This window comes from Poecilia mexicana, unplaced genomic scaffold (genome assembly GCF_051168715.1).
Source record: "Poecilia mexicana isolate PSO_F unplaced genomic scaffold, ASM5116871v1 scaffold_3, whole genome shotgun sequence".
Classification (NCBI taxonomy): Eukaryota; Metazoa; Chordata; class Actinopteri; order Cyprinodontiformes; family Poeciliidae; genus Poecilia; species Poecilia mexicana.
The window spans coordinates 14,193,079-14,206,003 of NW_028263372.1; the positions used below are offsets into that span (position 1 = coordinate 14,193,079).

Below are 12,925 nucleotides of genomic sequence, written 5' to 3' on the forward strand. Positions count from 1 at the left end.
ATGTGTAAAAAAGCTGCTGCTTCAAAATGACTCCAAGCCCATTAGTTTCCCTTGCTGACAAGGATGCCTGGGTCTGTTTAACAGCTTCCCTGGCTTGTAATCACTGAGGTAGAAAACCAGAGTATAGGAGCCAATTACCATGCAAGAGCACACCAAAGAAGTCACTTTGAAACACTTGTGAAAAATAAACATGGTGGACTCAAAGGAAGCAATTTTTATTTTTTATTTTTTGCATTCATGGGAAATGTGGTTCTGGATAAATACTGCTTGTGAATTTGTAAATGTAGGAGAGAAAAAAAAAGTTAGTTTTTTTGCTGATTTCTTTTTTTTACTTAAAACAAATAAATAGCAGACATTAAAAGAACCTTAATACTGGAGGTTGCAGCAGGTGTATCTCTTCGCATCGAGTTTACGTCTCCTTTCAAATACTCAAGCACACTTCTCTTTATCCGCGTTTTCGCTCAGTTGATGATCTTTAATGTCCAGTTTGTGCACCACCCTGAAGGCCTCCAAGAACTCTGTGAAGTCTATGCTGCCGTCCTTGTTGAAGTCGATACTGCGGGCCAGCTCATCGATGGCTCTGTCGTCAATGGCGACCCCCAGGTGAGCGCTGAAAAGGCGCCAGGTGTGGCGAAACTCCTCAATGGATATCAGACCTTAACACATCCACATCCACCATGAACACGTTTTAGTTGGCGGGGAACAAGACGAACCAACTTAAAACATGCTGAAGAGTTTTATGTACCTGAATGATCTTTGTCTATGATGTTGAAAATGATCTCGATGTCGGTTCTGTATCTGAACAGAGTTTCAGCCAAGGTGGGAGCAACCTAAAAAAAAAAAAATCAAACACATGCAGCAAATATAACATAATTACTATAAAGTACAATTATAAGATTTGTCTTTTAGTTTCACATTTCCTATCAGGGATTAGTAAATATTTGTTCACACTGCACTTGGGTACTTTATCTTCTGACCTGAGGCAGAGGAGCTCCTGGTCCCACATCCTCAAAGCAGGACTGATACTCAACACTGCCATCTGGTGCCAGATGGACTAAGTGTGGACGAAGTGTCCGCCAGGGTAAGTCCAGTCTCAGGACAGACTCCAGCACCTTGGCCCATTCACCGACTGACACGCAACCTGTAACAAAGGTTGCTTCTAAGGTAACAGCTTCATGTGATAACAAGGGTGACCCCTCACCCCCCTGCGTGGCGCTGGAAGGAGCAGAGAGTACCGGTTTCATTTGGGTCGTACTGCAGGAAGCCCGTCATCAGCTCAGATCGATGGGCAAACAGTTTCTCCTTTAGAGCCCTGAGAGCAGAGCCTTCAGCTGCACGAACTCTGCAATAAAAATTAAAAAACAAGCTATAAACCAAGAATTTTATTTCAATATTTTAGTTCTGAATGATAAGAACATTCAAGATAACCAGAGCTGGGGACACTATGCAAGTTTCACAGTGTTTAAAGACGAGGAATGTGCACTTAGACTGGTTCCAGCAAATGTCTGTATGATGACTGACTGGGAACCACACACCTCACAGCTCTGCCTGATGGGTGATCATAGATTAAAGTGGTTCCTGATGTGGGCCCTGTGGCTCACCACCCAAGGTGGCATGCTGCTTGAGGGCGGCACATGCATGTGGTGTGGAGCTCGGGGGAAATCAGCTACTTGCACATAGCTTAGCAGTTTTCTATAGTTTATTTACAGGAGCCCATTACAGAAGAAGACATAGCTGTATTAGACAATGGTGGTTCTGATTCCATTAAATCCAAGAGTTATTCCACTTTTTGGGGAGCTTGTGGCGTAGTCAGCATTTGTTCAAAATACCAGTGCAAATCAAACCTGAACTGAATAGTTAACAGATTCTTTAAAATGTGGAAACTTTTGTCTGTTTTATAGTTTATTCAATTTCTTTCAGGGTTCAGAAAGACTCCCTCTGGTTTAAGAGCCAATACTGATCTCAGACCACATAAATCTTTAAGAGAAAGCAAAGAAAGACACGGATGAAGTGGAAGAAGGCAAACATGGATTAGCATCAGATAAATCTTATTTACTAATATTACTCTAAGTACTTTGGTTTAAATTTAGGAGCGACTGCATTGCACCTCTGTGTCAGTGTAAGCCTGCGCGTTGTGCGGCTGACTTGGTACTGGTAGAAGCGAGGCACCAGTTCCTTTCCCAGTTTGATGTAAGCACCACGGTTGCTTCCCTCCTCATAGTAGTTTGATGCTGAGAAGATGGTGATCACCTATGAGATTCACAAGTTCATCTGTGCCCGTCCAAACATGTCACAGTTTTTTGGGCAGCAACAGCAAGGTGAATGTGTCCTACCCGTCCGCTGTGACAGAGCTCGTATCCCTCCTGTTTGCACTCATGAGAGCGGATGAGCAGCTGCAGTCCGTGCTTGTGCAGCAGCCTCTGAGTAACGTCGGGGCCGAAGTAGCAGCCTCCACCTCTGAAGGAGTTGGGGCTGCAGCCTTCCTGGGTTTTAGGGTCACTCCACAATATATCCACAATCTGGCAAATGCAAGAGCGGACACGAACTATATATATATAGTTTGTGTGTGTGTGTGTGCGTGTGTGTGTGTGTGTGTGTGTGTGTATATATATATATATATAAAAATTCCCTTCTCACCCTCCACGGGTGGTCTCTTTTTCATCCTCTGAGCTCGGGTCCTCTACCAGAGGCCTGGGAGCTTGATATATATATATATATATATATATGGTTTATGAAAGAAAGCTGAAAAATCTCTCACCTGTTTCCATTCCCGTTCTTGTTGCGGGGGTGATGGGAGAGGAACAGAGGATAGAGAGTCCAGGAAAGGCACCCGGAGGACGTTGCAGGGTGTGCTGGGAGACGAGGGGTACGTTTGGGGTGAGATGCAGGAGGGAGTTCGAGGAGAGCAGAGCGAAGAACAGGACGACGATGAGGATGAAGACGATGAAGTGGAGGCTCCGCTATCTTGCCGGCTCAGCCTGCATCTCCTCTTTCTGAGGATGAGAGCAGGTAGCAGGAAAAGTCAGGATTTTGGTAAAATAAATAAATAAATAATGACTAAACATCTGCAAATAAAGATAAGAGATCAGACCTCAGGGTTGGAGTCCTGTGGTTCCCATTGTAGCTGCGACTGCTGCTGGGGCGAGAGATGTCCGTCGACCTCATTCTTTTGCCCAGTCGATGGGACTGACCGATGTCAAGCTGCTCCAAGCTGCGTCTAGGAAACCTCAGGGCGGATTTCACCTGAGAGGACAAGATGTGAGGTCAACAACTAACACAGATGTTCAGAGAAGAAGGCAGAACATAAATATCTAAATATCTCAGCGGAAGTGATTTAAAAAGCTTTAGCTCGGGTTAACCGTGACAGTAACACATAGATGGTTTACTAACAAAATGGTGTAATTCGAAGTGTTGTTCAATTTTAATTACTATTGTTTAATTAATTACTATCTTCTATTTTTGTAGCGCAAAGTGACACATGGTTAACAAAACTGTTTGAATATCTGAAAAGTGGATCATGCATATCCCTTAAATAAACTAATTTATTCCAGGCTGTCAGAGCAAAGGAGGCCTGAATACACTAACCATGATGCATTTTAATGGACGTGCAACATACTTTTCAGGTTTTTGTTTGAAAAATGTTTAAAAATCGCCATTTCACAGTTAGTTTGTGGCAGTCCGTCACTTAAAATCCAAATGAAAAGCATTTAAGTTTCTTTTAATGTAACAATATGTGAAGAACTTTAAAGGGTAGCAATATTAAAGTAAGGAACTTTAATACCATCTGGACTACCTGTGATTTTTTTATGCCCTCACATGACAGGGAAAAAAAAAAAAATCCTTGCAGTTTATAAAACATAAAATCAAAAGGCAGCTATGGATTTTCTCTGACCTTGTGCCGCTCTATGGAGCTGAGCAATTCCAGATCAGTCTGGTCTGAAATTCCTCCGTGCACAATGAGGATCTTTGTATCAATGACTGTAGCGATGGGCAGAAGGCTGAAAACGTCCTGAAACAGCTGGAGGATCTCACGGCCATGGGTCTGCATGCAGTTAAACAAACAGATCTTATGATGGTGGACCAAAATAATCCAAATCACCAGATCCTTAGTTATTTTTGTGGAGAAGGAACAATGTCATTATCTGCTGGATTTACCTTATACTTCTGCATAACTTCTTTTGTGAATCCGTATCTGAGAAGCAAGAAAAAATTCTTGAGGACTTCTGGGAATTAACTTTTCTTTCTCCATGTTTTCTTTTTCCCCCCCACACACCCACCTGAGGTTCATGATGTGATCCTCGTGGTTTCCCCGGTTCAGGTGCATGTGGTCTGGGTAAAGCAGAAGGTAGGCAAGTAGGAGGATTACCACTTCTACCGACTTTTTCCCACGATCCACAAAGTCTCCATTAAAGATGTATGGCGTCTCAGCAGAAGGCAGTCCATTCTGGACATCAACAACAACAAAAAAAAGTAACTACATTTTGACCAGCACAAACATTTTATTTTATTCTTTGTAAGCTTTGTTGTGTATTTCTACAAACAGAGACATTTCTGCCTTAGGGTACCTTATAGAATATCAGAAGTAAGTCATCCAGCCGGCCGTGCAGATCACCTGCAACAAAAAACAAAAAAAGCAAAAACAAAAATCACTAATTCTGACATGGACATACAGCTCTGGGTAAAAAGATACACACACTTGTGCACCTTGTGTAATCCAGGGTTGCTGGATTATTTTGAATTTCTTTGACTTGTTCTTTTTCCAAAAAGCAGACATTTCTTTTTCCAAAACAAGAATTAAATGAACATTTTCCGAATTTTCCTTAAACCACATAGGGCCTGAATTATTATACAAACAGGCCTATTATGTATAGGTATTATGTATGTGCCCCTGCTAATGCATTGCTTGTTGTACCTAGGCACTTTGTAAAAAACAGCAGGTATAAATCTGCCATGACATCTGAAATCTTCTCAATTTGGTTGACTTTCTGGGTTGCACTCAAATCTTCAAGAGGCTTAAGAAAACTGCACCAACTATAAAGCATGACGGCATTAGCAGCATCATGTTGAGGACTTTGCAAAGTCATTGAAATAATGTGGAACAACCTTTATATTCTTCAAGTTAATGTCAAAGCAACAAAAAGATGTTTGAGACACGGAAACAACTGAACTGTTTTGGTAGGACGATGATCTCAGAGTTGTTTCCACATTGGATGAGGAACATGTCCAAAAGAAATGAAAATCAAAATACAATTAAATGGCTTAAGCTGCAACTTCTATGCAAACATCTCCAATTGGCACCACCTCAACACAAACAGCGTGTGTTCTTTGTTTTTATCACAGGTTTTCTTAAGTTTAATGAGATGCAAGTCGGTGCGAGGAGGCAGCTGTGGACGAGAAGTCAAGTGCCTGATCAGTGTGCAAATATCTTCCAGCCCTGCTATTAAGACACAGGCAGCAGTAGTTATGACACATTTAAAGACAGCAGCGGTCATTTATTGAGGTGTTTACTAGCCTTAAGTGCTGACAGCATCAGAATGACAAATGTTTTCAGGTTTGCCTTACTGTGCAAGAGAAAGGACAACGCTGGATCTAACTGTTAACGAGGAGAACTGAAACTGAGACTTCTCACCACATATGGTGATCTCCTTGGTGTAGGATGTTGACAAATGGACAATATTCGGCATCTGTTTGAGGAGCTTTTTGCTCTCGTACAGCAGCTGCAGGACGTACCTGGCATGTAGAATCTGCATGGAAAGAAGAGGTCCACCGTATTCAAGACGCATTTATTGTTGCATCGGGACAAAATAAAGTGTCATGTTGGTACCTGCTGCTCTTTAAAAGCACTCAGGAGGGCGTTTGTGTCAGAGACAGACAGAGGAAACAAAATACGAGGTCCGGTGTAAGACTCTGGGATGGGGATCGTTTTGTAGCAGGTCTCTCTGTCTAACCAGGGGTCGATGACGGGGTCCAGCAGCTGGGAGATCAAGTCTGGAGGAGACGATATGTTCACAAGCTGAAAAACTCATTTCAGTTGTTCTTAGTTAACCCATGAGAACCCAGGCCTTTTCTTTTGTTTCAAACAGCTATCTCCAATCTTAGAAAATACAAAGTCATTGTAAAGTACAGTGTAATGATGAAGGCCACTTGTATGACTGGAACCAAAATTGGAGCATTATGATTCTCTTTTTCAGAATGCTACATAATAGATTCTGAGTCTGAATGGGTCAGAGGAACATTGATTATAATCAGACAAATTGTGAAATGAAAATATTACCAACACAGTATCTTCCTTTAAGTAGCTTGCCACTGTACCACTTTCAGCTCTGTGTGACATGAGAGCACTACGACATGCAAATAAAAAAATAAAAAATAAAAGACAACCTCTAATTTATGCAAGCAGAAAGCAGACATCTACCTACAGGCCACCTTAGTAGGGGCTATTGTCTGCTGTCCATGAAATTCCCTTTGTTCTGCTCTCGGTCTCTTGCACACACAAACAAAAAGCACAGATGTCCGCGGCACACAATGACCACCCTGTCTGCATGACGGCTGAATATAAAACCAATGAAAGGCGACATGCAGGAGAGAATCGGCCGTGAGGATGAGCTACGGCTTAGCTTGTCGACGAAGAGCATTGCTTTTCAGCCGGATGAGCAGCAATAAACACACACACACACACACACACACACACACGCACGAACACTGCAGCAGCTACACACCAACACGCTAGCCTCCACATTCATGATTGTTACTAAGCAACAGGGTGTACGTTGGGCTTTCTTATTTAGACCAAAACATAGTTGTTTCACAAAAATTGTGCTCATTATGTGAAATTATATTTATTTCTCAGCAACTTAGCTCCGGCTGATGACTAACAAACACTAAAATGTCACCACTTACCGAGGCCTGAAGTAGTTTTGAATAACAGGCCGCGCTAAATTGTAAACAACACGTTTGGAGCTATAATAAGAGCGTCAAATTGAAGCTTACCAACTTTAGCCGTCGGTGGAATTAAAAGGGAATTCGTGATTCATGACAGGAGACATCTAGCATTTAATGAAAACAATAAATCTGAATGTTAGCGCTGTTTTAGTCTCACCAGGTCCGTTTCCGTGAAGGTGGGTGAAATTGTCCAGCATGTAAGTGAAGAAACTGGACAGCTAGAGAGTTGAAGACAAAAGGACAAGTATCAGAGAGAGAGAGAGAGAGAGAAAGAGAAAGAGAGAGAGAGAGAGACCTGTAGCTGGTCCTGTTCTCCGGCATATTCGATGGACTGAAAGATGTTCCAGGTGTACCTCCTTCGTATCTCCAGTCGGGCCATGTAGCGCCGGTACCACCGCTGGATCAAAACAGCTGCCTTCATCGCTGCAGGACAGTATCAGATGTTGGACTTTATAAACCAAGGAGAGGTGTAATAGTATGCTCAACCACATGGCAGATGATATAAATTAGCTCCCTGAAGAACTTACATTGGCTTTACCTTTTTATTCTAACATACTACTGTGCAAGTAAGACGCATGCTACAAACCAAACCTCTGGACATCTTGGCAAAAAATGGTTAAAACCCCTGAGAGAACACTGAGAGTTTACAGTACTGTCCTGCTTATCATCACCCATCTTCCACTGTTCTTGCTGAAGAAAGCATTCCCACAGCATGCCACTCCTACTACTATGTGCCACTATCATATCAAACCACATATCCTTTTCTATCCCTTTCACAACTTTGTGTCACTTTGTGTTGATCTATCAGATAAAATCCCAATAAGACACACAGTAGTTCAGAAAGGGTGTTTTTCTTTTGCGTGGTTCTATACGTATGCGTCTGTGTACAGGGAGACGAGTCAAAGACTTAAAAAGATCTTACTGAGTGCCGGGCTGGGGCTTTTAACGGCTTCATCTGTGAGAGGAAACACGAGTCAGCACGAGAAGCTGGTAATTGAATGAAGTCATGTGCAAACAGACACACATGAAGACGCACACGCAGACAAACAAAACAGGAGCGATAACAAGACACAAGGGAGGTTCATGGGCAACAGTGGGACTGGAAAAACTGAACGAATTAAGCAAGCTTTGGGGAGTAACAACACTCATTAAAGAGAGGAGAAAAGACAAGCTGGGAAGAGAAAAAAAACTACTATCTGTCAAACATCTGAATGCCCGTGTGTGGGTGTGTATGTGTGTGTTTGCAACGAGTGAGCAAACACAGTGACAGAAAACAGCAAAACATGGAAGAAACCACATGGAACCGCACATTGGTAGCTAAGAAGTGCTACTTAAAATAGGGTTAAACACAAGAAACCAAAACAAGCTCTTAAATGAAGCGAGTGATTCAGATTTAGAGAACAAATGGGTAATTACAGCAGTAGAGTGAATAACCTATTAATATTGATCACCTACTGCACTGTCTTTTATATATTATCACCTGGATTTATCAACTGGGACAATAAAGTATATTTCTATTTTTAGTCATATTTTAGATATGACTAAAACATGAGAAAAACATATTTTATTTGGATGTAAAATAATATGTAAAAGTTTACATTTTACTTTAACTTCTGTTAAATCTTTATCCTTTGCTTATATTTTATATATATATATATATATATATATATATAGAGAGAGAGAGAGAGAGAGAGAGAGAGAGAGAGAGAGAGAGAGAGAGAGAGAGAGAGAGAGAGAGAGAGAGAGAGAGAGAGAGAGAGAGAGAGAGAGAGAGAGAGAGAGAGAGAGAGAGAGTTACTTTTACCTGTTTCCAGTTGCTTTACTTGTGTTTCAGTAGCAACAGAAGTGCCACATCCCATGATGCTCAGTTGCTCAGCAGGGAGGTCCAGGGGTCACATTAGTCACTCTTTTCCAAGCATTATGGGATTCCTTTGGATGGCAGCATGTGAGTGAATCTATAATTGGAGATACATTTGGCACTTCAAGAAATGACAAAAAAAAAAAAACTTTTCATTTCTTAAAAAGTTTCTTAGGTAGTCTATTGAAAAGGCATTAAACTTTTAAAAATCTGTAATTGCCAAACATTATCTACATATTTTTTTTTTTCCTCAGAAAAAACGTATATTTTGCGGTATGTCAACTCTGTTACGGACAATATAGACAGTGAGCGAAAAAAACAATAAATTCTAGCAGACTAAAATATTTTTATTCTATTACACCAAGTGTCCTACTACCCAAATACTTTAAATTGAGATGTTTTACTTAAAAATACATTTTAAAAAATCAAAAGATACTCAACTTTTCACAGAGCTATGTGCATAGGGTCAAACGTTTTTCATTAAAACTCATTGAAAACCATCATTCTTTTAGAAATAAAATTGGTCAGTAATACTAAATCACAGCAGAAGTCAACCAACAATGTATATGGTGCTCTGGACAACAGTTTTCCTTTTTTTTTTTTTGTGAAAGTATGTCATAAACATGTCAACTCTGTTACCTAACAGAGTTGGTGTTAGTAACAGAATTGACAGGACCACAATAATTTAGAACTAAAAACTCTGTTACCATCAACTCTGTTACCCTATTTGGTAACAGAGTTGATGGTAACAGAATTGACAATTTCAAACATTTTTATTAAAAACTCCACTTGTAAGTAGAAATTGTGAAAAAAACATGACACCACTGAGATAATGGTTTAAAAACCATTAAATAAACTTGTCTCTGATCAAAAATCTGTGGTATTTTTCTCATGATACTTTGGTAACAAGATTGACGTTGAAAACAATAACACCTGGTGATTGTGATTTTTAAACTAAAATATTTCCCAGAGAATGGCACATAGACCTCTGTGTGTTTCAGGTCTTATCAGTAAAAGTAAATGACTTAATTTTATGCAGTTTATATAGCCGTAGAAGGCAATTTCACAGATTTACAGAGACAAAACCATATGGTAACAGAGTTGACAAAAAATTCTCGGACACATATTTTTTCGGAAATAAGGGTATTTTGAGTTAATTTAATGTGATGTTATTAAATTGACCATTTAGGCAGTTTAAAAAAAGATTGAAAAAACAAATCCACCAAAGAAAAATAATAAAACATAGATTTTTGCATCATTTTTCAGGTTAATAAAAATGACAGTACCCAACTCAAACAACAAGAAGTCTTGGTTTTTCAGCTATATAAAACAATTTTAAATGTATTTACTTAAATATTTTTACTTGTTAAATATTATGATCCATTAAAATGAGTAATAAATTACTAAAGCATTTAAAAATTGAAATATTTTAATATACCAGACCAAAAATAATGACTCTGGACATCAAATGTATCTGCAATTATAGAATCACTCAAGTAAATAATGAGAATTGTTAATTCCGACATTTCTCACCTTTTTTGTCATACTTAAAAAAAGCTATTATAAGCAAGCATCTGACACAATGTATTAGACATTTTTTGTCCAAAAAAGGTTTGAAATGTTTTTTTTGTTTTAGAAAATATTTCCATTTTTCCGTCTGGGCTGAGGCCCCCATCTTACAAAATCTTAGCAACGCCCTTGCTGCCAACAGTCAATGCTTTACACGCGTCACCAAATTGCGCATAAAAAAATGCAGCTATGGAAATAGTCGCATATAAAACTTTCTCCTCTTACGGTTTCATCAACAGGAAAGCGTCGCTTCCAAGGAGTGCAAGTCGTTAAATCTTACCAGAAGCTTAAATCCGCGCGGTCCGCCTGGAATGATGAGAGCGCATCAATTCATGCGTAAAAATGTGCGTCGAAGCTAGCATGGAAAGGTCCAGCTCTGCATCCTCTTCAAGAGCCGGAGTTGGACCTTCAAATGCGAGGAAGAGATCGCAGTATTCCCAGAGAAGCTGCGGAGGCAAGAGGAGGAGCAGGGAGCACTGCCGGTGCTCAGAGCTGGGAGAGGAGGCGCAAGCAGCAGCAGCTCCACATGCTACTCCTTATTTTAAGTGGAACCATCTAATGTGGCATAAAAGTCACAAATCTGGATTACAAATAGTCCTTGACATTATGCTCTGTGTACGCTTATACATTTGAAATGCTTAGGGATTTTAATTCTTTAAACTTTATGTAAACCTATAAATGTGAGTAAAGCTAAGTGGTGCAAAGTTTAAAGAAAAAAAAAAAACAGTAAAATAGTAAACCTATATGTCAAAATGTATAGTAAAGCACATTGGTCTCAAATCAACCACCACAAATCAGTCAAAGGTTAAGTTCACTTCAACCATGATGCTCAATTTAAAGGAGCATTGCTGAAATTGACACCTTTGAGAATATATCAGTCATTTACATCTTGAGTAATTGTAGTTCTTTAATAGGGACTAGGAATATTTGGCACATTCTAATAAATAAAACTCAATAGGGAACTGTGTTATCCATAAAATCCAACATTTAAAATTATATTTCAAATACTCATGGAACCGATTCAAGTCCAGTGAATTCAGTTTTACTGAAATTTAAACCCTATTTGGATGCATCTTACCAGCCTCATTTCTGAGGGAACGTTTGAGCAAAATGTAAAAAAAAAAAAAAACTTTAGGCATGGCAGGTTCAATTGCCAAAATTCTTCCACCTTATAAATGGAAGAATCAAAGCTTAAAGTTTGTAGGGTAAATTTAAGATTCAAACAAATACAAATTTCCAACATGAGAACGCATCAGTGGTGAGACTGGGACAAATGCCCAAAATACACTTCAGTTTTGGCCCATTCCTCAAACACCTGGAGTAAATGGTGTAGTTTTCTCAGCAGGACATAATGACAAACAAAAAACTGCAGAATGAAAGCTTACAGGACTTGAGCATCATTGCAATGCAGATACAACCTAAGCCGGTTTGTCTTTGTCTTGTTTTACGGCTACAGGCAATTCAACTTGATACAGTTTCACCTGAAATCATCTTAATTTCCTACTTTATCCTCAACCGTTAAATTTTCAAAACGAGTGCAAGTGTTTCCATACGGGTCAACAGGCATCCTGTCACAGATCTGCCCATTCAAATTACACCAAGTGGCTCGTTTGTCCTGAGAAGAGGGCGGCTATGTGAAAAGTTCCCTTCTTTACAGCTAGATGTCACTAGATTCTACATGCCTACCTACACAGCAAGACAGAAGCACTACAGTTTAAAAATGTACTTTTATTAACACCACAGTAAAAAAAAGTTTATAGAGTCCAATACTTTATGCAGCAGCTCTTGCACGAGTCGTCTTTTTTAAGAGTGCAATAGCAGCATCAACCTCCTGCAGAGTGATGAGTCTCAGTCTGTTGTGCTTTGACAGCCGAGATGCTTCAGAGCTCACCAGTCTGAGTAGGAGAGGTCTGGGGAAACAGAGATGCCGACTGGACAGGAAATCTGGAATTTCCATCTTTGCACAGTGAACCTGTTAAGGTTGGGGACATTAAAAAAAAAGTTTAGCCCAAGGATATCCATAAAATCCAACACTTTAGATTTTATGGATCCAAAATGTTGATAGATCCAACATTTATATCATAGATCTTTATATCTATGATAAAGATATTTCTATCTTTATGATAAAGATCATAAAGATGATCTTTATGTGCAGGATAAAAAATGTCTCATCCAAAACAATATCTTACATGTACAGTTCTTGGGCACAACACAGAACTAGCAGCTCTGACCTCTTTATGAGTTTTGTAGATGAATTTGGAATGATCCCGAACTCTCCTCGTTTTTTTTGCAGGAATCCAGTGAGCTGCTTGAACAGGTGCCCTCATTTTGGCGTGTTCAGTTGAAAACAGGCATCAAATATGAAAAATAAATATATAAATAAATAAAGCAAGCTACTAGCACAGCCTTTTACACTGCTCCCAAGAAAATCAGAGGCTCTGTGTTAGTACTGAAAAGGAGGTTTTAATGACCGCAAATTGAAAACAGCTTTGCTTAATCAGGCTCAATTACTTTCACCCACCTGGCTGTAAAGTCCTCAGTGGGGGATCAGCAGCT

General features: G+C 39.7%; 1 protein-coding gene across 1 annotated transcript; it reads right to left on the minus strand.

The window, feature by feature from the left end:
• Positions 1-199: 199 nt before the first annotated feature.
• On the minus strand, positions 200-8,941 carry ppef1 (protein phosphatase, EF-hand calcium binding domain 1). The gene is given in 18 exon segments (XM_088004198.1): positions 200-656; positions 746-830; positions 957-1,141; positions 1,236-1,342; positions 2,108-2,250; positions 2,334-2,519; positions 2,759-2,993; positions 3,092-3,243; positions 3,893-4,042; positions 4,156-4,192; positions 4,278-4,444; positions 4,566-4,612; positions 5,630-5,744; positions 5,825-5,988; positions 7,100-7,160; positions 7,238-7,365; positions 7,865-7,897; positions 8,747-8,941. Coding segments are annotated over 18 exon segments (2,277 nt in total). The 5' UTR covers positions 8,802-8,941; the 3' UTR covers positions 200-429.
• Positions 8,942-12,925: the final 3,984 nt, after the last annotated feature.